Source organism: Melospiza melodia, chromosome 6, assembly GCF_035770615.1.
Source record: "Melospiza melodia melodia isolate bMelMel2 chromosome 6, bMelMel2.pri, whole genome shotgun sequence".
NCBI lineage: Eukaryota > Metazoa > Chordata > Aves > Passeriformes > Passerellidae > Melospiza > Melospiza melodia.
Window position 1 is genome coordinate 74,931,022 of NC_086199.1, and position 25,436 is coordinate 74,956,457.

A 25,436-nucleotide genomic window follows, 5' to 3' on the forward strand; every position below is an offset into this window, starting at 1 on the left:
TATCAAGACAGCATCAAGAAAGCATTAGTATTACCCAAAATAAAAGCAGAATGGAAACGAATATGAAAAAAAATGCAAACTTGAATTATTCTTAAGAAAATACAAACCATCAGAAAGCAATATCTAGCTGTCCTGCAGAGACTCCACTCTCTGGATTCAGCTAGCTTCATCCAGCATCACCAGAGCCTGCTAAGAGCACAAGTACATTAGGGCTCACACAGGACTAGGATTTATTGCAATTTCCAAGTCTGTCTGTTAAGGCTCAGCCAAGGAACTTCCTTCTTCCCTCTCCCTCCCTCACTGGAATTCCCTCATTAGTAAGCACATACTTCTTAGAAACTTAGAAACTTCTTAGAAACACAAACTTCTTAGAAAAACATTTGCAAGAAAAATTAGTCATAAGTAACCACTAGGTAAAAGGGAGGGAACACTTTAGGAGGTAAAACCAGAGCCAGATTTTGAATACCTGTAAGCAAAGTGCAAGGGAGGAAGGTCTGAAGTTTGCACGCAAATAGACTGACAGCAGTTTTTGGCTATAATACAGATTTATATCCCTTGCTTTTCTCACCATTCTCCATGCTCATACCCAGAAGCAGATTCCATTACAAAGAGTGAGGTCTGTATCACAGTGGTATCTACATCTGAGAATTCTTCTTAAAATGAGATCACTTAAAGTTCTCTAAAATAGACAAACCATGGGTTTGCACTCAACAAATGGACTGTTTCTGTGAGTTAACTTGCATGAGAAAGCCTGAAGCGGGACCTGCATATATCCTTGAGCATAGAAAGAAGCTTTTACAGAAGTGCCAGGATGTAAGTATGAATCCTTAAAAGCCTGTTACTGAATGAATTGCTAAAGAGCACAAAGCAAAGCTGGAGTGCCTGGTCTCCCCAAAACACAGGTCACCTTGTGATAATAACACTTGCCCAAACATTTTTCTTCAAGTCAGTTATCTGAACTGGCATGCTCTGAAGGTATGTAATGCTTCAGGTGACTAAGTACTAATAAAAAGAGGCTTAGGTTGAACTGGGAAGAGATCAAACCAAGGAATGAAAACAGCATCCTCACAGAAACACAGTATAATGAGAATTTAGAGATGAGATTTTTGTTAGAAGATGATTAGTGTTGTTTTCCTAGGAAAGTTCAAGGACCTGGCAATTCTGTGAAATGGCAGCAGCTCTTATTTTAGTATTTTTATACAGAAAAGAGCTTTTGTCCAGCATTAGTGTCAAAGGGGAAAAAAGTGTACTTTCCCCAAAACAGTGCTCTGCAAGGAAAAAGAGTCAAAAGACTCCTTTTTAGCTCAAAACCAGGAGATTGCTCTTATAGGAGGATGCATAAATCACCTGGCCTTTGCAAAATTTTACAATTAGCATAATTTGGGTAGCAATTATCCTGAATTATTGGTCAAATTCATTAGGCACATGGTAAGTACATAGGAAAGACAACCCCACCCTATTCTTTCCTCATCTTTTTTCTACGAGCATAAGCCATCCTTAGCAGCAGAGGCAGTCCATAACAAACATTATTTTCAAATAAAATTCTTCCCACTAGTATTAAATAGTTCAGGCAGAAAAAGATTGTTACTGGTTTGGAGTAGCACTATTCTTCAGAGTGGTGCCACGTGATAGATTCAGAAGTAGATACTGCAACTGCTCATCTTCTTCTCAGTACTTAGCCAGGATTCCTCAAAACAGGGAGTCAACATCTGTAGCAATGGCTACTCAAATGGACTTGTGCCATAATGGATTAATTCAGGCAATCTATAATTAGGGACCTGCCTGGCAGGCTCACTGTAGCTAGCTTGTTGACTTAAGACTTATCACCTTGTCCCTTCATTCCACTTTCTACTTAAAATCATTTCCCCAGCATAACAGTCTTTTCTGATAAAGTTTACCCCTTTCAGGCTCACACCAATCATTCTTCTTTCCACAAGCACCAAAAATCAGCTGTTCTTCCACCCCTTTGACCTGCACCAGCCCATCAAAAGCAGCAGCCCCGCAATCCTGAACACACTGCTTTTTGCATTCACACAGCATGGTTACACTAACTGGAATACAGGATGCTAGAGCCACAGCACACTGTCCCCCACAAATATATACCACACTTCCACTGCAGAAATACCATTTAAGGTCTGTTTTGAGGTACCTAACAAACACTTGATAAGCTCCCACAATAACTTTCTTTTCACAGATGTTCTGACTACTCCACTAGGCATTTCTACTACCTTTATGCAATGTCCATGTGTGCAAAGGATATTTCTCCAAATGCAGGAGTTACTTTCATTTTTGTAGAGTCAGATATCAAAGAATTAAACTAGTAGTCAGAAAACAGTAGGCAGTTGGATGGGACAATTCCTTAAATTTCTTGTTGCTGTGTGTCTATTTAATAAAGGAATCAGCTTGAGATTTTTTTCAACGGCTTATTTGTCAGAGAACTTATTTTTACAGTCATCATGAGCAGAACTATTCACTAACTTCTAGAATTCCTCCCACCATCTAAACTGTCTGCGCTGGCTTAAGGTGCTGGAAGAATATCTGTGTCCTAACCATATGGAATTGGGATTCTCAAATCCACTGACCTCTTCAGCTTGCTAAGCTTAAGTTCTTCCCAAGAAGAGTGAAGAAGTGTTGCTTGAGAAAAATAAGTTATGTATTCTTAATGAAATTAAACTGTTGATAAATCAGAAACACCAGAGAAATCCTGTAACTTTTTACTAACTTAAGAACTGTTTTACATGGTGATAATATGTGGCACCAACATGGTACCCAAGCCTACAACAGCAAGGAGCTTCAACTCTGCAGCTCCCAAGCCAACACAGATAGAAAAACACCCTGAACATTTTTGCTCTTGCATGAGCTTTCAGGCAGGAATTCTCTTAGGTGCTGTGCATCACTTGAACAAGAATAATTTGAGGTCCTACTTAGGAACAGGAACGACTAAGATCCCATCAAATGCAACAGGATACATAGTTGGCTGCTTCTTATGGAATAAAGAAGACTGGTAAAAAAAACAGTTTAAAACATCCCTCATTAACTGGAAATTGCATTAGACACTGCCAAATAGCTGTTTAATGGGGATATATTATACCCATGCTATGCAGCTTCAGAGGTTTTGCACTTCTAAGACTTCTTTTATCTGTGGACTACAGCACATTTACTAGGAAAAGGGCTCTGACACACACCTGTAAGGCAGGCAATGTCCCACTCTAGGTGAAAAGCTTTAGAGATGGTAACTCGCTCAAATTCACAAAACAAGCTAGTAGAAAAGATAAAAGAGAGCACAATCTACCACCATTCTTCAGGCATTTAATGCCTGGTAAGGTACTCTCCCTCAGCCTCTAGTCATGTTCATAGTTACCAACCAAAAGCACATCCAAGAAAAGAGCAGATAATGCAGCACTGTGGTCAGGTGTAGCACTTGGTTAACTCCTTACACCTCAGAGCTCCTTCCTCCTACCTCTGAGCAATTACAGCTGTGGCTTCATTTCCATGCAACGTTTGAACTACAGGGAAGCACCTGCTGATTCAGCCTGAGTGTCTAACTGAGGAAATAAGAGGATAACACTGGACAGCAGGGAATGAAACAGTGCTATTGCTTTAACTTAACCAGTACAGCCCAACACCTTTCAAGAGGGAGGGTTAACCAAAAACCTGTCACTGTTCTCTTATACTACTGCATGAGTGTTCCCTGTGGACAAGACAGATTACCACTATGCACTGCCCTCAATTTTTTATGTGTCAAAGAAAGGTTGGGTAGAAATATGCAAAAAGGAACCAAAGGTACCAAAGCTAGAGTCAGTCCAGTTGAGTGGCTAAGTGGCATGTTTATTGTGGAGTTACTTAACTTGTTTGGGCTTTTTAAAGAGGTTACACATGTAATAATCTAAATACAAGAATTAAACTGCATGGATCCAAGTCTCAAATTCCAAGTAAGAGTAACATGCCAGTTTTTGTTATAAAACTAACTTATAATTTCATTAGTAGCTTACCCAAAAACCATAAAATGCTAACCCTCACTAGCATTTGCCCCACTAGAGAGGCAAGTTATTCCTCTACTGAGCTGCAACAGCCTGCTTTATCCTTCTGACAACAGCTGGTACCTTCCCCATCAAAGGAGAGTGCTCAAAACTAGAAATTTAACACTCTCCTGATGCTCCAAGTTTGACAAAGAGACCTAGAGCATCCATGTAAGACTCTGGAGCTTTCCATCATACTTGACATGTTTACTCATTGTTTGAAAGACTTGAAAATCCTCTCAAGTTACTGAATCACATTCTCTGGCAAGTTGAAGATACTTGACATTCCTGCCTTCTCTTTCCCACCTCTGGGGAAAACTAAGTGTAAACAGGGCACCAACACAACTACAGCAGGGCCAAGTAGCATTTAGGATCTCAAAAGAGTACTCTTTGAGGTTAGCACAACACAGAAGATTGAGACACTGTCCTTTGCTATCACCTAGCCTGTGGGATAGAAAGCACTGGGAGAGGCAGTAAAGGATGAGTTTGATTTTGCTTCCAGTGATGGCACTTCCTCTCAGCCCTAAGGCTAGAAACACATGGTAGCTCCTCTGCAAAAGAAAAAATAAACAGTTATCCACTTAACTAGTAACAGAAATAGAGTAAGGCATCCCAAAACAAGCAATGGGGAAGCACATTCAAAAAGGCAAAGACCTCCTTCAAATTCTCAATCTAAAAGGGGCAGACAAGAATAGAGAAAGTACCCAGCCTGATGTGGCATTCAATTCTCAAGATGGCTTACAATTTGCATTGTTTCTTCCTGAAAACTTTCAGGGCAATTCCTTTGGATTGTTCCCACTCTACAAATTTGTGGCACAATATGCACACTTTTGGCAATCCAGCTTAGTATGCTTATGCAGGAAGAGAAGATCAAGTAGGAGTACTGTTGACATCATTCCCTTTCACAAAGAAATCCACTCAGCTGCTGACAGTTAAAAATATCACATCAGGCATGTACCTTTGTGGGAGACCAGCAGTTACAGGCTTTGGCAGATGAACCCAAGCCAACTGCTCAAAGAGGCTACAGAAGTTGCATGCTGCTTTAGAAACTGTTTTGCCACCTCAGTATTGCTCTTCCCCATCCAGCACAGCAACGTCCACCAAGCTCAGTATCAAACAGGTCTGGCTGGATAAATGCTTCCACACAATAATCAAGTGCAGTATCCATGATAAAACCAAAAGCTGAACAGCTCAGACTCAACACTTAATTACTGGAGCAAAGATCTGCTGAAAGAGCGATTGAGAGCCTTAAAGGATTTTCTCACCTGCTAAATTCAGCTACTAGACTTGAGCAGAAGTCTGCCTAGTTTCTATCTTCACCTCTTTCTTATTTGGACAAGTCCACCTCGAAGAGACTGATGCAGCAGTCAGCATCTGCTGTAACTCCTCAGTGGTCCAGCCCCGTGGGTGCAGAAGTACAGCACAGCAAGTTACATTTAGAGACTTTGTAATAACTAGGAAATGCAAAGCTGCAGTAGGCTTGGAAGGAAAAACAGACACCACACTGAGTTTGTTCAACAACTGCATTCTGAAGTAAACAAATCACTGAACAGAAAAAATAAGCATCAGGTGTGTATTTTGGCAATTATACACCCACTGTATTAGTATAAGACAAGGCACCTTTAAAACAAAGTCCTTACAAAGCCTGTGATTTACTTTGTTGAAGAGTAAAGATCCTAAGCCTAGTGAATTTAAATCCTTCAATTCCTGTGGTTCAAAGCCTCTTAACACACTGGGGGAGCACCACTCCAAAGAACACAGCCTAAAGAGAAAATACAAGTCTTACTGCATCTTAGGCTCCATTTTTGACCATGTTGAAGCTACTCACAAGTTGTCCAACTTAAAACAACCTGAGCAAATTACCAGAACAGCGATCCTCAATTCCAAAAGCACGCTCAGATGGGACTTGAGACTGTCTTCAAATCAGATGCATAACCCAATCTTTGTTCATTCAGTACTATCATCCAGCTACATCTTCCACTAGCTTTTTTGAGTTACTAGAGGTAATTTTTCAATATCCAGTTCAAAGCACTTTATAACTAAGCATGCAAGAAGGCCATCACTGAGTTACCTTATCAGTATGCACACCAATGCCTACACCTCTAAATGGCACGAATGGTCAATTAATTATATTATTGGTCAGGCAGACTATTCAAGTGGAATTAAAGCATCTAATTAACTTTCACCAACAGCATGCTGAATGAATGTTGAACTAATACATCATTACTAGAAGCCACAGAAAATTTAAAGATTAGATTTAAAAGCAGAGTCTCACAAGCAGTTCTGATCTTGGAAAGTCATGGCACATACCAGTTTTTCTTCTTGGTAGTAAGCAAGTAGAGACAGCCAATTATGCAACCAAACACGTTTTAACCTTCTATAGCCACACAAACACTGAATATCCTAAGTTTTGTTCTTCAAAAGACCAAAAAAGTGTTAGAGAGCACACAGGCAACAGTATTCAAAGCTAAGCAGTTCCTTTAGGAGATTAACCTAAAGGTTATAAGAGTACACCTGTAGCTAACTTGCACATACAGACCAAGTTCCTGAGTCTGCACAGTATTCCATGGTACTGTAAATACAGTGATGTGCATTTTATCTACATGGTTTGAGGTAAAACAGGTTTTACCACACCACTGATGCAGTCCCACACTCTGTGATTCTGGAATTCTGTCTTGGCTGGCTTTCCATTTTACCATCTAAGTATCTGATTCTTTGCTCAAACCTCCAGGCTCTTAGAGAAGGGAATGCTGCCACACTTCCACAGTGGGCTCCTCTCAGAAAGGCTTTATTCTCAGACTAAAAAGGTGTGAGTACCCCCAGATCTTGCTTGTGGCTGGCATCCCATAATATTTATTAATTGAGCTTGGGAAGTGCTTCCTGGATGATTTCCATTGCTCCTCCTGCCATCTCTCTCACACACCGGAGCACAGCCGTGTGCTCAGCACATCCCTCCAGCTCCCTCGCGGTGCCCAGCAGCAGGCCCCAGGCTGGTGCTCCGGGTCACAAGGCAGCCACTCCCTGCCCAGCCAGGGCCACGAGAGGGCAGGATGCTGGGCAAGGGACACACCTGGCCCTCTGCTTCTCAGGGAACTCACACTTCCCTATCAGCTCCCTCTCCACAGGGATCACATCATCATTGGATGCTTGTGCCTACAACCACATGAAAAAACATCTTATGGTTATCGTAACTGCCCCCATGCAAGATTTCAGCCTTTAGCTTACATCAGCCAATTCACCTAATCAAGCCAGAAATCACATCAACCTACATATTCCCACCCTGACACACTGCTGCGTACATTGGTCAAGTTTTTGCCATCACATTTCAAGTCCCTCGGTAATTTACACAGCAGAAAGGATTTCTGAGCATCCTCTGCCTCATATGCAGAGAGCAACAACCTCTTGTTTCCTTCCAGACTAAATTCAACTTTGCTACAAATTCCAGATCTACTTCCCTCGTTTCCATCAAGGGCCTTGTTCACGCTTGCAGACAATATTTTAACATACTATGTTTACAGACACCCACGACAGATTTCCACTTTCCCATGCTGCAAACCTAAACAAGAAGAACTGAAGGCAATTGACAATCCGGCATTCATATTTAACAAGCAACAGGTGAACAGAGATGTCCTGCACTCACCAGAATCATCTCAATATTCTACTTTACAGAAGTACTTAAATACTTGACAATGGAAAATAAAAAGCAGCTGTCAAAATCTTTGCACAGGTTGGTCATGGGACTTAATAGCAGAGAGAATGTAGATGTTAAGAGCCTAAATTAATAGCATGCCCTAGCTAGGCTAGATCTAGTTCATCACACCTGAGGGCTTGGTTTCCTTTCCCTATTCAGACAAAGACTTTTCAGAATACATATGGGGCCAAAGCCATCCACCAACACCTCTTGAAAATTCAAATCCTAGTGCACTGTGGATAATTCTTCCATGTTCTGAGGAGCCACATCATCCCCTCAAGTGCTGCTCCACGTTCAATTTGAAACCAGCTTGCCCAGGGCAGCACACAGCGGTTTCATAACCAGTGTGATACAATCCCACGGCGCAGTTCATTAGGTGGAAATACAATATGACCAGGTATGCCAGTTCAAAGCATCTCCAGGTCATAACCAGCTTCATTAAGTCCAGGCAATACCCTTATCAGATCATAGATATGTCTTGTACAGCTGCTGGCAAAGGTGGGCATCCTTGCAGAGTTCAAAAGTACACCTAAACAATCTGGATCTGTCCACCAACCACTATACTAGATTTGCAGGGAAAACTTCCAAACAAGTGGCAGGATAAAACTAATTATAATGCCAAGGTTGGGACATAAGAGCCATCCCAAATCTCTGCTGGAGAGATGGAGAGTTTTCTTCTAGAAGATAAACTCTTGTAGGTAGCCCTGTGTTCAATTAGACCTACACTAGGTGCAGCACAGATAAGAAGTTCTGCCAGCACAGGACACCAGCAAAGTGTGGCTGTGATGAAAGTAGAGTCTTCAACTAAAGTCAGCCAAGACACCCTTAACTAGTCTCACATTGAACTGGTCTTCATCACTGCACGTTAGCAAAGAAATCTGCTCTTGCTTTGAGACATAGACCCTATTCATGGGGAAGGGGGGATAAATCCTCTCTATTCAAAAAGTTCCACATAGAGCCTTAGCCTACTCCAAAAGATTAAATAAATAGTTTGTCTTACACTTCGTTGGAAGTAAAGTTACTTCTCATGCATGTAACATTTGGCTGGAACATCATAACAGAACACTGCAACTTTTAACAAACCTAGGCAGACTAGGGGTCTACTGTGATTTTAGTAGATATTAACATTTGTTCCTTTCCTTTGCTGTCAACTCATGGTGAGTGCACACAAGTTCTTCTTTCTCAGAGGAGCCAGCATGAAGAACGTCGTATTACGAACAGCAAAAAGTTGGAACTCATTACTCTGTACGGAGGGTAAGAAGCATAGCTATAGCAGTATAGCCCCTAAGAGCACAGGAAAGGAAAGCAATGCTTTATCTTTAACTTGCAGCAGAACATCAGAGCTGTAAATTCTTTTTTCCCAGGAGTTATATAACAGGACAACATTAAAGTTCATAAATAGCACTTCCAGACTTCAGCTGGTGCACTTAACAGCTCCTAAGTGACCACTGCCTCTTGCTTAGAGCCAAATACCAGGTACTATCACTGAACCAACACCTCTAATCCAGTGATGTACAAGCATATGGATGGTGGGATGAGTTAATAAGCTAGTCTTTGAGAACAATGAGGAAACATTGGGTTTCTGAAACAGGAGAAATGCACCTACTGTCACTAAGCTGAGAGTCCAGTTTCCCAAAGATAACAGCTGCAAGCAGCCATGGAATTTTTAATTATTGTGCTTTTAGAAGCTATTTCAAAGGTTAACCTTACTTAATTCACTAGTATGTGGCACAGAAGGAACACCTGAAGCACCTTCCAAGTGTTTTAAATTGCCTGATATCTAGAGGTGCTAACTAAGCCAGCAGAAACAAAGAGCCCATTTTCAGCATGGTCCATCCCTAAAGCCAGCACAGGCTACCTGTCAGCAACTGCAGTATCATAATGAGAGCTCTGCACTCTAAAAGCTGCTCCACTTCCACAATATGTCAACACTTCAACCAGGAGGCCAGAGCTGCCTAGACCACCTTCAGTAGCTGTTCTTCATCCAGACTTGACCACCAAGGCAAGTGACTAAATCCAACTCCAGCCTCACAACCGGAAGACAAAGTTGGTCAGTCCAGCCACAGCTGTTGTCTGACTGTATCTCACAGCAGGCCAAAGCAACATATTCAACACATGGCCAGGGATCAGAAAACATGCCTGGACATGAGCTTGGAAACACAGGCCACAGAACGGATGCAGCATAAATGATGGTTTATGAACAGAAAACCAGCTTGGAAGCAGGAGGCTGTTACAGCTTGAGAGAACCCAACTAAACTTGTTGCCTGTTGCACTTAAATGCTAACAATCTTAACTCAAATAGTGGTACCTCAATATCTAGGATAATTTTTTTTTATTACTACATTTTACTTAAAGTTTGTACTTTTCACCACATCCTGCTAAAAGGACTCACATAATGCAAGTAAAGTAATAGTTTCATTAGTGCTTTAAAGTGTAAGGTCAGTGTTTGTGAATTACTACAGTGGTTTAGTCTTCATGGGACTTTGAGAAACTATTTGGTAAAGGCTTAAACCCTCAGATTAAAATGCTAGAAGTTGTCAGATTCCAGAAACTTATAAACATTTATTCCTATCCTGTTTGGAGATTGTTGGTGACCAAAATTACTAGCTTCTATAAGTTTCCCAGGTCAAAGTGTGTCAGGAGATACAATATTTGGCAGTCCTTTTTCAGAATTATTGACTACCAGGACCAGTTATAGCACTTTCATTAACAGTGTGATCTCTTCCCCCTTCAAATGGGTAAGATGCAAAGCCAGTCCCTACCTTTGGATGTGACAGCCCTGCCATATCAAAATGTTCAGAGGCTCTTCATGGAGCCAGAAATGAATAGCATGCAGGTACTTGAATTCATGTAGGATTTAGCACTCAGCTCACTGCCAGGGAACCTGCATCTATATGCCATGATCTGAAACATCTATAATGTGTAGAAGCTAGAACTTCAAGGTGATCAGGCTTTCCCTTTCCTTACTATGAAAGTCACACACATGCCTGCAAAGCAGCTGTTTGCAAATTGTACAGAACTGCACTGCTCTGCAGGTAAAGGCATTCATATGGAAAAACACAGATTAACACAATTAGCCTGAAATCTACATTCATATGGGAACAGAACTTGAAAGTACTCAGTCAATTTGAGGCTACATCCTAAAAAATTAAAAGCACAGACTAGAACTTAGACTAGACAACATCTTCTCTGATATGGCTTAGGTGTACTGTCACCTGTCACAGAAAAACCACATGGAGCCTCTCCTAGACACACTATCCTGATAAGGACTGAAGCAGGTGACTTTAAGGCATAACCAGTTTGACTGATGTGTGAACTCCAAGTTGGTGGTACTTTCAGAAGCAAAACTATTGCTAACTCTGCTGGGAGCTTTGCAATCCAAGGCAGCATTGCAGAAGCAGCAATGTTGACTCACGGTGTAAAGCCTTGTCTGACCACCTGTATTGGGTTTACATGGCAAAGTTTTGGTAGCAGCTGCAGAGGTGGTCTCCCTGAGAAGACAGGGGGTGCCCTGTGCTGGACAGGGCTGGTTCCACACCACACCCACCACAGGCCAAAGAGCCAGTCCATTAGCCAGGCTGACAGTGCCTCCGAGAGCAAACCTGAAGGGCAAAATGTCACATGGCATGGCAAGCAGGCCGGGAAGTGAGAAGCCACAGCACAATCAAGATCAGTGAAGGAGTCTTTGATACCAAAGCAGAGATTCCCCTGCAGCCCACAGAAAAAACACGGAGGAGCAGGCATTGCCCTGCAGCCCCTGGGAAAGATGCCACAGCACAGCAGGTCAGCATTTTCTGAAAGAAAGCTGCACCCCATGGAGAGGCCATGATGGAGCAGATGCTTTCTAGAAGATTGAAGTCACTAAGTAAAACTCATGCTGGAGCATAGGAAGAAGTGAGGAGGGTTCTGGCAGCTGGGCAAGGTCAACCAACCACACAAGCAATGACAAAAGCAGAAACATTTCCAGTTTGCAGATTCTAGGAACATTTCTCATACTCCAGCCAAGAACAATCCATGCTGTTTGGTCCTGTAGATAACTTGGTGCTTGCTAGTCATTAGAGGTACTGTAGTATCAGTGAGGCTTAAGAAATACAGGGATGGTCTGAAATCTAGAAAGGCAGCTTTCCCTGGCATAAGTGAATAAACCAGTAAATAAAGCAACCAAGTGAAGAAGAGGAAATTAAGTGAATGCAAGTGATTAATTACAATTCTGTTTCATTTTGTCACTTTCTGACACCAACTCAGATTTTGAGCTCTCCCGTCTTTCCGGAACTGTTGAACTTTTCTAGCCCAAGAGCTTATATTGCAATAACCAAAGCGGATTACAAGCTTCAACTGAGATAGACATTTGCCAGATAGTAATTTGGCCCTTCACAGTTGTCTCCTTAGTATCTTGTAGCATTTGTTGAATCAGTGCCATTTGAGATTTAAAGTGGGGCGACTTTGTAATCTCACTCAATTTCCACAAAAACTTTCCCCAACCAGGAATCACATTTGAAGGGAAGCCTCCAACAAAATCAAGTTCACTGTCTGAAACGAGTAAATCCAACTAAAATTGTTCAAGCTGAGCAGACTCTGCATACAGCACTAGATAGAACATAGATGTTACCCTAGAGTACATCTAGAAGTACTTCCCAAGAGTCAGCTGTACATTCTAATAATCCCCAGCTGAGAACAAGACGTCACTGGCTACCATCAACTTCCTCCCCAATGAAAACCTAAGACAGAGGCATGTCACTCCCTAAAGTAAGGGGAAACTTCATAGTGCTTTTCCTTCACTTCAGGGATGTGAAGCTCTAAGCCAAGTAATCAAGATGAACAAGAAGCCATGGCAGCAGCTTGGTAAGAGTTTCAGTTAAAGAGTGGATACTGCAGCAGTTGCTTCATCAGAAAAAACAAGGTCAGAGCTGGGGAAAGTAAGAGGAAGTACTCCCTGCACTTTGCATAAGAAACGCTTCCTCAAACTCCGTCCCTTTCCTATTTTAAGAGGTTTCCTCTATTCAAATCCATCAAATCCTGATTGCAATTTAGTGCAATAGGTCATCAACTAAATAGGCTTCATCAGTGTCAGCATTTATAAATGCTGTCATCACTTAGTATCTTGTTGAATCCAGTTGTGACTACATTCAGATGTTTTGTGTAAACAATGCCTAGCACTGGTGTCAATCACCTCACAATAAAACAGATGCCAAGAGAGTCTTGTATTTTTAAATCAACATCTGCTAGTGAAACAAAAGCCACTAGCAAGTCCCACTAAAGCAATTTTAGATAAGTACAATTCTACCCATCTGAACACTGGCATGAGATTTAACAAGATTATCTCTTCTCATTTGATCCTAATTGGTTGCCTTAGGAAATGCATGGATATGCGTGAACATCAGTCTGCCATACAGTGAAGAACTGACACGCTTGGCTTAGGCTGTTTGTGGTAACCCCTAGGTTTGCTTTCTAATAAATACTAACCAGAGACAAGCCAAAGATAACACCCTATTTTGTCCTCTTAATCTGAGGTGACCTCATCACGTCTATAATCAGCCTTCTGGCACTTCCTGAATACATAATCAGCCCTCTGGCACTTCCTGAATACAAGTGCTTATATTCTCCACAGTTTCATGAAAGGTAAAGACAAAGAAAGAAGTGAAAGTAATTTTTAGCTTTTGCTCTGACATGCCACACTTAATCATTGCCCTGAAAGGTTGGTTATAGCTTTATAAGTGAGTTTATCAATGCTGAACAACCTGAAGGAAAACATGTCAAGTGGAATATATGTGCAGTTTAACTTGATTTACTTGCCCCAGTGATTCCAAAGAAAAGCATGAATTCCTGAAATTGGACACACCTTTACCAGGAGGAAGGCTTCAGGCACAATTCAGCAAAAACTACCAAGTTCAGAATTGTTCTCCCACTCCTGTTGTCCTGCCTGAACAGAGGCACACCCAGGGAGTACATATCTTAAGTGGGAATGAAGCAGATTTGACAGGAGTCTAGACAAAGGAAAAGCTAGTCAGAAGCTATTCTGTAGGTAACACTATTAATGGGCAGGCTAACTTGGAAGTAGTTACAGTAGAAGCTTTCCACTTAAGGTCAGACGTGGAAATTTCCTTAACAAAAGCAATAAAGAGCTAAGAGTTGCAGGGGATACCCGAGGTTTGAAGTTTAACAGCAAGAACAGTTTCTATGGTAAAATGCATACCTTTTTTACACATGGGGGGAAGAAAGAGCTATGCCTCTGTAGTTCATGATTCTTTGCTACAGAGAAAAACTTGCCTAGAGTTGAAGTTAAGCTTTTTATTTCGGACTGTCATTCACTTAGGAGCACACTGTCGCTTGATTTTTTTAATCAAATCTTAGTCTTCATATTGCATGAGGTTCTACTGCTGAACTCCTTCCCAATTCTGGGACTTAAGCAGGGGCCAGGGAAAAAGTTCCTCGATTAAGTGAAGCAACTGTGGAAACAAGTTTGGTTTTGTTTGCCAACAGAACTAGAACCAAAACTTGAGGACTTTCAGGTAAATTCTTAGTGTTCCAACAGGAAACTTAGAAACTTAGGTTGCTTATGACATCAGCTATTCAAGCTGGATCTGATTCTCAAATCTTTGGGCCCAAAATGTACTTCTCATACAATTGGGCAGGGCAAAATCCAGAAACGTTGAGGGACAGTTTTTAGGAATGCTTAAATTTATTCAAGTGTGGTAAATTTTTTCCTCCCACTCAGTTCCAGTTTCAGCACCAAAAAGCTCTTAGTGTTCTAGAAGATATGCTGTGTTCTTCGTAAGTTAATTACACAGGCAAAACTCAATTTGGAAGTTGGAACTGACTTTTTTTTAATTACTTTCATGCAAGAACCACATACACACAAACCAGGATAGCTTCATCTTCCTAGGATAAAAGCTAACATCTACACATCATATTTGTTTACAAACCAAGAGATTTTACAAAACAGTGCAAATGAGTTAGGATGCTTCATCCTATGGGTGTGATCAAATCCAGATTAGAAATCTGCAAAACATACACTGCAGTATGCTAATGATCAACAGCTAGTTTCAGCTCCAATACTGCTGCCAAACTGCTTCAGGTGAAGAAGCACTTTTGTGGTAAAGAAAAGATCAACTTCTCTTCACAACCCAGGTACTTTGGAGCTCCTTTAGGTATCTATTGTTCACAACAAAAATCCTGAAATTTATACAGCCTTGCTGACAACTGAAGAGGAAGAGAAGAAAAGCTGAAGTTTCACACCGATTGCTTTCCACTCCCTGTCCTATTCACCCTTAAGAGACACCCTATTTTAGTAACAAAATGGCAAAAGTTTACCTTTTCCAGTTATTTATAGCTCTATCAGCCACCTTAAATTTAATCCTGATTTTTCAGGATATACATGACTAATAGGTGAGCTGGGAAGTTCAAGAGAGCTCCAACAGTTAGATTTTAACAACTTCACATTTTAAGAAGGGTAGTAACTTAGGTCAAATCCAGCAGAGCACAATTTTTTTGTACTAATACATTTGTTACTTCAGGGGAACTGAGGAGAGAACAAAACCTGACAGCCTTGGAAAACTTAAGTCTTCAACAGCTACAACTAGTAACATCCAGCTTACTTCAAAGACAACTATACTACCTCGATGTATGAGCCCTTAATTTAGAAAAAGAAAAGCACCGCTAAGTTGGAGAATAAAGCAGCTTCTTAGTTCACTGTGAAAAGAACACTCAGCTCCCTGGAAACTCCTGAAGATAAGCACACAAAACAAAAAATTTGGGCTGACATACTTCCCTGTACTTCTAGACAATGGATTGAACAATCATTAATACCCTACCACCACCAAATTATGTCCATTTTGTAAAAGTCTGTAGAAATTGAAACTACTACTCCTTCTACAGTTCAAGCTTAAACTGGGAAAATAAAGGGAGCCCAAGAGCAGCTACTGCCATTGAAAGAATGCCCTGACTCCATGAAGCAGAACATCCCTGGCTCTACAGAGTACCTAACAAGATAAAGCCCACAGCAGATAGCTTTGACTTCCAAATGTAGGGGTACAATCCCTGCTCGTAAAAATTCCCTCTGCACCTAAGCAATAATAAAGAAGGAAATACAGCCCATAGACAAAGTCAGGGGAATGGTAGTATAGCAACCCTGATAAAAAAATCATTGCAAAATTCTTCAATGTTCACCCGCTTTATGGAAAGCATGAGACATGTCAGGTACCACCACCAGCTGAAGCACTGAGAATCCAAGTGGCTAGAGTTTACTACAGCAGCAGGAAGATATGGCAGCACTTACACCCAATCCCTTACCTGACAGGACTCCAAAGACTTGGCTGCAGATACTGGTATTGTTTTTAATTTTAAAAGGTGGATCAAGTTCTTCTAGATTTACATACTTTGAGGTTAAGACGCAGAAAGGGAAAGAAGTCAAGCTAATCTCCAGAACTGTCAAGCAAAAAAACTATTGCATTAACACCACTGATCATTTTACACATACCAGTCTCACAGATTTCTATGTTAAAAGTAATTTGCTTCCACTAAGCCTGAGATGCATACACATTAAAGCTCACACTTCCCTACAAGTTTGGAGTTGATAATACTCTAGTGTTCTGGATGCATACACATTTTTAAAAACTAATTTTGCGCACAGCTTATCTACTTTTGCAACACTTGTCTGCTTACTTTTAAGGGCAAAGGAATAAGCCAAATGCAAAACTCCAGGCAGAAGCCAACAACAGTTACTGCCATTCTGTATGGTAACTAAACCCAAATCAGAAGCAGCTTCTTGGCTGAGACAGAAACCCCTTTATATGGCTAGTATCCACAAACTCCAACTCATTTAATATCCTCCACTTGGAAATTACACCCAAGAGCTTCTGGCTTTTTAGTTCTTAACTTGCACCTAGTTCCACCACGTATTTGTTTAAGCCCAAGTATAGAATGCATATAAATCTGCTTCAAAGAAATTGGAAGGGAAGTGGTTTGATGTACTAGCTGGAGTAGGTTCTTTAATCTTCACACTACTCAAGGTAGTCTGTGCTGCAACAAAAGATTACCATACTACATGTTTCTTACCAGCATGTATATGGTATACACAGAAGCAAGATCTAGAGATAATGTACATCTGGACATTAAAGGATACCACTACCTCTACCAGGTGCTTTCACCTAAGGATGTTTCCTTATCTATTTGATTCCTGGTTCATTCCCCCTCCATACCATATGTGGTCACACTGCTTCTTGTGCAACCCACAACAGCCAGAGAATCTGAGACAGTTACCTTTACATTAAGGCTGTATTGGCTTGTTTTAATTTGTTGGAGCATCAAACCCTAAAGTATTAGCTTTACAACTGAAGGATCATGTGATCTTATATTTTGGGTTCTCTATATAATCAAAGAAAAAGTTGTTAATCAACTATTCTGGACTCCATGGAATAATAGAACAAGCTCTATTCCATGCATCACAAGCCTACATATAGCAGCTAAGTTAGTGGAAGTTGATCATCAAAAGGCAGAATATGGCGTCCCTGTGCAATTCAAATGATAATTCTCAGTCATGAAACAGGGAAGAGAAAGGGATGGACAACATTTTCCACATTCCTTCTAGTCTGTGACCCAAGCAGTGGTAACAGAGGACTGATGGCCAAGAGAAACTCTGAAACAGAATCTGCCCACTAAGTGTTTGGAACCTCTCCTCCCTGTTTGAGGATCAGCAGTTCCCTCTCAATATGATTCCAACTTTCATTAACTGGACCAGTGGCCAAGAAAAACCTTAGAAAAATAAGTTATTTCATCTGCCCTACTTCTCCACCTTTCTTATCCCAACACACCTTCCCTTCCCCTTACTAGAACTCGATCAGAGGCTCTCCCATGAGAAAGCCCTCACTTTTTTCAGTCTCTCAACCCCATCTTTAATCAACATCTCAGTGGCACAGAAAGAGCACACTTCTTCCACTCTGAATAGGGTAAAATTACATTATTTTAGTTTGTCACAAGACTCAGAATAGAGAAAAATTCTGTTAGGCAAAATTAGATTATTTTAGTTTGTCACAAGACTCAGAATAGAGAAAAATTCTATTAGGCAAATGCTCTTATAGCAGTGCATCAAATTTAACTTCAGACTGACAAGGGCTGCCACATAGCCTACAGAGCCAATGTCAACAGATTCATTGAACAGAATCTCAATAGTCTATGCCTTGCACAGAAAGAATGTTGCACACAAACAGTTAGCTTCCTTCCCCTTAGCCACTTCCAGTGTATGGGGCAAAACAACCCAGTTTACAGAGCCCTGGCACATGCTCTGGGCCTGTACTAAAGCAGTGAGCAGTATGGTCCTCTGCAGCAGTTACTCAGGTACAGAGCCCTGCTCACAGTCATTCATTTACTTCATCCAGAGGTAACAGAACTCCAGTGCCAGCCCAGGAGGCGAGTCCAGGTGCCCATGGCAGAGCAAGTTATCTGCCTACACACACCAGTTTCTGTATGACTTCCTCCACCTGCATGAAGACTCTGCCAGCAGCACTGGTGGGTTGCTTGTCTAGGCTTTGCTGCCAGACTATACTTGCCAAAATCCTGAGCCAACCCTTAATGATGCAGCCTCTGTTACTATAGTAACTGGTGTTATTCTCCTATCTCTAGGCTCAGACCTTGGGGGGAAGTACTTAAGTTTGTTCTCATTTCACACCTACCACTCACTTGCCTGCTGCATAGGTACGTGCCACTCCAAATGAAAACCTCTGTCAGCAGGCCCTCAAAAGCAGCTGGCCCAGCCACAAGCCAGTGGGAGGCAAAAATGCACAAACCCAACATGCAGGCACATCCTTCTGAGCAGGCTACAGCTGGGAGACCACTAGTGAAGAGTCTGACAGCCCAGGCAGCTGGAGGCTTACGAGGCCTTCCAGGCCACTGCTCTAAGGACACACTCAGAACAGAAACATCTGAGAGTCACAGAGTGGGTCAGGTTGGGAAGGACCACAGTGGCTCATCTGGTCCCACCTCCCTGCTCAAGCAGGGTCATCTTAGAGCACGTGACACGGGATTGCATCCACACGGTTCTTGAATATCTCCAGTGAGACACACAGGACATCCTTCCACCAAGGGTGGTCCTTCCACCAAGGGTGTTGTTCCAGCCTGCTTCTGATGCCTTGGCATCATCCAGTCAGGCTCAGGCCAGTCTCCAGGGTACCCTGGAAGTGCCACACTAAAGACTAAAGAGTGAATCCCTCCATAAACCAAAGCAGCTTTGCTCCATCGTCACCCACGACACCGCAGGACTGCACTTTCAGCATGAAGGCCTTCTACTCAGCACAGATTTCCCTTGGAGCAGCTCTTGTAGAAAACCATAATACCCATATTTGTCACCTCAATTTTTTAAGAAATAGCATTGGTCAGAGGGCAGGCCCACTATATGAGGGAATGTTTTCCTCACCAAACAAGCAGATGACTCTTTTCTAAAACCCATGAATATTGCTAACATTATCAATATTGTTACTGCAGCATCCCACAGGAGCCCAAGTTGCATCAGGAACCTACTTTAATAAAGAGGAAAAGCATCCAGGATATGAGGCATGAGGCTGGTTTCAAGGTAAGGCCTTATCCTGGGAAAGCTAATCTCAGGCTGAACAGCTGCTGATAGCCTGTATGAGGCCATATACAAAGAACTCTTTTGTATGGTGGGTGGTTTTCACTGTCCTGAATAAAACTTTACACCCTGGTGTGACTAGCTATGCTTTCCTGTTGTTACTCTCCTAAAGCTACAATGCCTCCTCCCCTCAACACAAAAAAAAAAAAAAAAAAAAAAAGAGTGCAGAGTTGCATTCTTAGTCAGGGTTTTGGTGCCAGAATACTTCTTCCTCATACCTACAAGCAGTAAAGTCATCACACACAGAAAGCTTCACATGGTTCACAGATAAGCTGCTGAACACAAGTTGTGACTGCTCATGTGAGCCAGTCAGAAGAGACAGCCAGCTACATACTACTTCCATCACATCCTGGTAGTTTCTCTGCATAAGCAAACATATCAAATTGACCTCCCACCTTGTCCAGAAAGCTCCTGCATGGAATAGATTCACCCACATCAATGGCAGCCTTCCCTGTTAGAGCAAGAACTACACAAACAAGAGCTTGTCACAGATGAGCACAGGAATCTTAGAGTGCCACCAATGCAATGACAGCAGTGAAGTTTGTAAGCTTCACAGTTCAAGTCAGAACAGCTGCTACTCTGCCAGAGTATCACCTGAGTACCAAAGCAGTAAACTACTCTCACGGCATGCCAAGCTCAGCTTAAGGTCTGCTGTGCCACAAAGTCCCTGGACGGTGTATCAGCACCAGAGAGATCGTGGCAGCTGCCAGGGGACTCTGACAGGAAGCCACCACACTGTCACACAGGATGCTCAAGTATGACAGTCAGCACAGCAGCCTTCAGGGATCAGCTTTAGTTCCACCTGTATTGCTTCCATGTTTAGCTTTTAATGTTAGCATAAAGCTTATTGTGTAACACTTAACTGCACTATCAGATGTGCCAGCACCAGAAGAACTGGGATTCACCAGCCAAGTGAGAGACAAATGGGGTTTTGTTTGTTTGGGGTTTTTTTGACATAGTAATGTCACAATTAGTTTGAGATGGCAGGATAAGAACATCTAAGATATTTAAATAGCAGTATTAATATTTTAGAGCTACTACACTACTGAAATGAGTTTACAGTCATCTTACCAATTGCTTCAGGCCATCTGGAAATGAAAGAAGCCAAGAGAGCATCTGCTCTGCACTGTGAAGATTACCTTAGCACACTAGAGCTAGAAACTAGAAAACTAGTCTAAGAGGTTATCACTGTAGGTGTTCCACCAGCTACAGAGCTTGCTGCCACCACCAGCAAAAATACATGAGCAGCTTCTTTTTCTGTACCCAATCTTTTGCTGGCCAGAAATCTTTCATTAACAGCACAGCTCATTAACATGGGTGGGAATATTCTTGTAGCTAACTCTGAAGCTCAGGCAGTTAAAACACCAACTCTAAGACTACAGAAAGCAAGTAAAATCCTACAATATTTTTCTGTTTAAAACAGGGCCTTCTGTTCCAATAGGAACATAATGTTTTAATACTTCTCTACACAAGAATTAATCCTGTTCTTCAACAGAGTTGCATACTGTTTAAAAAACACAAGTTAGAGCAGTTTCTTTAGTACACATAAATGAATTCAGCTGACAATAAAGGTCTCGAAGGAGCAAGGAGAAGAAGAAATAAGCAACATAGCTCCATATATAATTAGAGTTTTCACCTGGGTAAAAAACATCCCTCATCCAACCAAAACAAGCTATCTGTTTGCCATAGAGCAACAAATCTGTTCCATCTCTTTTCTAAAGACTTGCCTTTGGGTACTTGTTTTGTCATTAAATTAATCTCTCCAATGGTAAAGAAATCTAAAAGCATTAAAATGTTTCAGTCACTAGTTACTAGTGTAGACCTTTGCAGTGTAGAATGGCAATTAATCTCAAACAAGAAACAAAATTCAGTCATTGAAAACCTAACATTCATTTTTCTGTTCTAGACCTCCTATGTATGAAGCTCTCTGCCTTATATTCTTATTACACATCCTTGCATAATTTCTTCCCACCATAAAGAACACAAACTCCCTAATTTTGGTATGCATAAAGACACCTGCTTTTGGAACCCTTCCTGTGAGGCTGCAGTGAACAGAGAGCAGAACATGCTCCTTATGCCACTCCCGCATAAGCTGCAATGCTGCTGCCTCCTCCCAGAGGGGACAACAAAGCTGCAGGAGCCTTTTCAGCACTTTTTACCAAGACTCTTATATGGTGTTCTAGCTAGTAGTCAACTGCAGCAGGAAATTCCCAGTGCTCTCTGGCACTCCAATTTATGCACTGGAATGTGTTGGTAGCATCACAATTTTGCTATTTACTACCTTCCTTTTTACGGGCACTGAACGGTAAGGTCCTCCCTGGTCTCCAATCAGCATGCCTTTCAGGGGAGGATATGACACATTTCCATGCATGAAATAGGAAGAACGTTAGAGTGACTACCCTATCCCCTCATCTTTTTGTCCTCTGAAGTCACTGGAGGGGTGCAGGTCCCCAGTCCAAGCCCATCCAAGATGTAGCACATCTTTTGATTGCTGCAGTCTCATTGTGTGCCTTCTGCAAGCATCCACCATTTCTCTGTGCTAGTATTTGTCATTACTGCCACCAACAGTTCTCTGCCATACATGAAGTTCAGAATGGTCAGGAGTTATAATCAGAAAGCAGAGAGCCAACACAGATCTTTCCCTGAACTAGAAAAAACAAAGGTCACACTTAATTGTCCAGATGGAGGAAAACAAAGCTTTGTGGCACAATCTATTTAATCTGCTATGAAAAAATACTGCTTAAAGGCACCACACTAGGAGATGCAAGAGCCAGCCTGGTCAAGCTCCCCATCCTATCACTTTGGGTTCAAGGAGAGGGGAGAGGGGAAGCAGCAAGACCTGCCTTGTCCCACACCCCAGATCTCAAGCCAGCAGACAGAAAGAGGCACACAGGAAGATAAAATGAATAGCAAATAAAGCCTGATTATCTTTTTCCAGAAGGTAGCATCCTTCAAACAGACATTTTTCAAGTATAGTCCCACGATGCTCTTTTGAGCCACAAAAGTAGAAGTGACCAGGTGATTGTGAAATTCAGCAGAAGCTTTACTAGAGTCTGTCAAGTAAGGAAACAAGTCACATAGCTGCCTTGTCCTATTTCTAGGACATGATATTAGACTTCCTATGGGGCTTCACTTGGGACAATTGTCAGTAACTCTAATTGGGCAACACCATACGTGCAAGAGCCAGATGTTTCCTACAAGTCACTGACACCAAGCCTAAGGAATTCACATCACTGCTCATAGTTTCACTATAACAAGAAACAGCAAGCTTCATACATCTTTTGAGAGCCAGAAGTTCCCCAACAGACCTGTAGGTACTAGCTGCATTTTTAATTTACCTTGGTATTCAAGTAATTATCCTGAACTCACTTAATCTGAAAGTTTCATCCCTTATTGGCACAAAAGATGTAGATATACCTATTTCTCTTTGATACCTCAAGTTTTTCAACATTTTCTGCAAATAGTAGCAACCATTCTCTTTTTTTTATGTATTTAGTAACAGTACTGGCTGCCTATCTTAAAACACTACAGTAGCAAGAGAAATGCAAGGAGGAAGATCTAGAACTTGATTCAAGCATTATTGCTGGTCATTTGAATTCACTGAGTAGGACTAAAAACTATTGTTCACCTTTAAAAGAGTTTCAGCTTGCAAATATAGTTCTAGTACTTACCATACAGAAAAGAGTGCAAAAGAGCAGGTATCACACTTAGCACTTCAACAAGAGCAGTTCCCCAGACCTGCAGCACTGACACCTGGCCAGGGAGACTTCCTGACAGGAATACACTCTTGATCGCAAGTCCACACAAGAAATACATATTGGTGTAACCTGGTGGTCGTTATTTAAGAAATTAATAATAAAGTATTTTTGTTTTTATTGGAACCTAAAGCATGCCACATTTATACTAATGACAGCTTTACTGGCAATGTTGAATCGCTGCAAGAGATGAAGGTCAGGAGCTTATATCAATCAATCTGGTTGCAAGCAAGCAAACCAAACTCCTCACCTTCACATGACACTTTGAGGGGCAAAAATAGAGATTTCATGAGTAAGACATCCTGGAAATATACAGCTTTCCATTTAAGAGCTTGTAAATTAAAACACTAGGCTAAAACTTTAAGGCTCATCTTCCAACAGAAGTACAGATGTTAGTGTTCACAGCTGATATTCTCCCCAGTCATGAAGGAAGAAATCTCAAAGTCAGTGTACTTACTTCAAGCAAAAAGTAAATCAGTAGTCCTTTGTATTTGGTTTCCCACTCCCCTGAAGTAGCTCCCACTCCAAGATAACATAGCACAGGGAGCAATTAAACTGCCTTGTAAAGTACAGTACAAAAAACGGTACATATGAAAACTGTTTGGTATACAGACTCACTGCACAACACGCACTACCATCAGGATTTTTTTATTTTGTTTCAGTTGCGCTTCAATAAAGATACTTATGCTGATGAAGACCCTAGTCACCCAGCCAGACTCTTACTTATCACCTTTAAATTTCTCTCTATTTGAAATCACTCTGATCTTGAGGTTTCTGCTTGATATCAGGTAATAAAGATATATGCATAACCCCCCTGTGTTTCCTGATCTTTTAAAGCAGGTCTCAGTAATTTATGGCACACACACCAATTCTGACTTAGAACTAGTGAGATCAGAACCAACAGTTGCTGTTACACATCTGGCCATAAAAGAGACTGCACAGCTGAACACACCAACATCAGTGCAGCCAGTAGTGTGCTTTCCATAGCTCTGAGAAGCATTTAATAGCCTTCATGGTCAAACACTCCCATTAGAAAAAAAAAAGAACATTTCACTCAAGTCCCTTGTTGTTATACTTTGGCCAAGTAGGGATTTCAAAGACTCCTAGTCTTGCCTAACTATGGTCTAAGTTAATTAGGTACTACACTTCAAGCACTTTAGATAGCATTTAGATGTGCAAAAATGTACATGGCCACTGCATCCAACAAGCCTGCAGAGTGGCAAGTTTATTCCACTTACCCAGAGCTATGCAGCAGCATTGGCTGAAAAACAGCTACTGTTTTACAGCTTTATAACTGAAAACTCTCACGCTACTCCGTAGTGATGCTGCAGTGGTAACACTCACTCACTGGGAGAACCATATTTAGAAAAATGTTGGGTTCTCCCCCAGAGCAATGTAATAGTTTGGTAAGTGAAATGAACAGCCCCAGCAAGAGTCAGGCATTGTCAGATTAAAAAAAACCAGAGCTAGACTCCTACAGGGAGAAACCTGGACTGAAGGGATCTAGCTTTATTGGAAGGATTCATTTAATCCCTGCTTGAGAACATAAAAAAAGAAAAGTCCTAAAGCTATGTGCTGGAAACAGGGGCTATATTAAATGCAAGTCAAGCAATATAAAAACACAGCCTGCCAACCTCCCCCCTCCCGTGTTTTTCTGCAATAAATACCAACAAGTTAATAACCGGTGTATGAACTTCTCGCATGCAGCCGATACCCGGCTTTTAACAAGCGAGCGGGGCAGGCCCTGGCGAGGGTCTGCGCCCGGGGGTGGCGGGCCGGGGGCGCTGCCCGGCGGCCGGGGCTCCACCTGCGGCGCTGACAGGGCGCGGGGGCGGCGGGCCGGGGCAGGGCGCTGCAACCTGCCGCGCCAGCTCACTTACCCGGGCCAGCTCACTTACCCGGGGCCCCGTGGCTCGGTGGCTGCGAGCCGGCGGCAGATGCACCAGCAGCAGCGCCAGCAGGAACGGGCGAGGCCCCGCGCTGCGCCAGGCCCGCGGCATCATCGTCCCTCGGGGCGGCGCGGCTCTGCGGCCACCAGAGGCGGCTGTCCGGGGCGGTGCGGCGGCGCCGGTCCCGCAGCAGCAGGTTCCCCGCCTCAGCCATGGGGATGCCCGTTATAAAGCCGCGGCGGGGCGGGGCCGGCCGGCACTGACCGCGCCGCGCGCCTATCGCCGTGCGGCCGCCGCCAATGGCGGGGCCGCGCCGCCTCTCGCCCGGCCCCTCGCCACCGGGCGGGCGGCGGAGGGCGCGGGGCGGGCGGCGTCCCCGTGCCCGCGGTGGCACCTGGAGATGCCGGCGGCACCTGGAGCCCGCGGCGGCCGGGCGTGTGTGCGGGTGCCGCGGGATACGGC

At 42.5% G+C, this 25,436-nt stretch overlaps 1 protein-coding gene across 5 annotated transcripts in view; it reads right to left on the bottom strand.

The window, feature by feature from the left end:
• SMOC1 (SPARC related modular calcium binding 1) overlaps positions 1-25,145 on the bottom strand; it is a 127,400-nt gene extending 102,255 nt beyond the window's left edge. For 2 of the 5 annotated variants that reach the window (XM_063159236.1, XM_063159232.1), the window contains exon 1: positions 24,984-25,145. In XM_063159236.1, the coding sequence (XP_063015306.1) occupies positions 24,984-25,088 (105 nt within the window). In that variant the 5' untranslated portion in view covers positions 25,089-25,145. The remainder of the gene's footprint in view (positions 1-24,983) is intronic. The other 3 variants (XM_063159235.1, XM_063159231.1, XM_063159233.1) reach the window with 2 other exon arrangements.
• Positions 25,146-25,436: the final 291 nt, after the last annotated feature.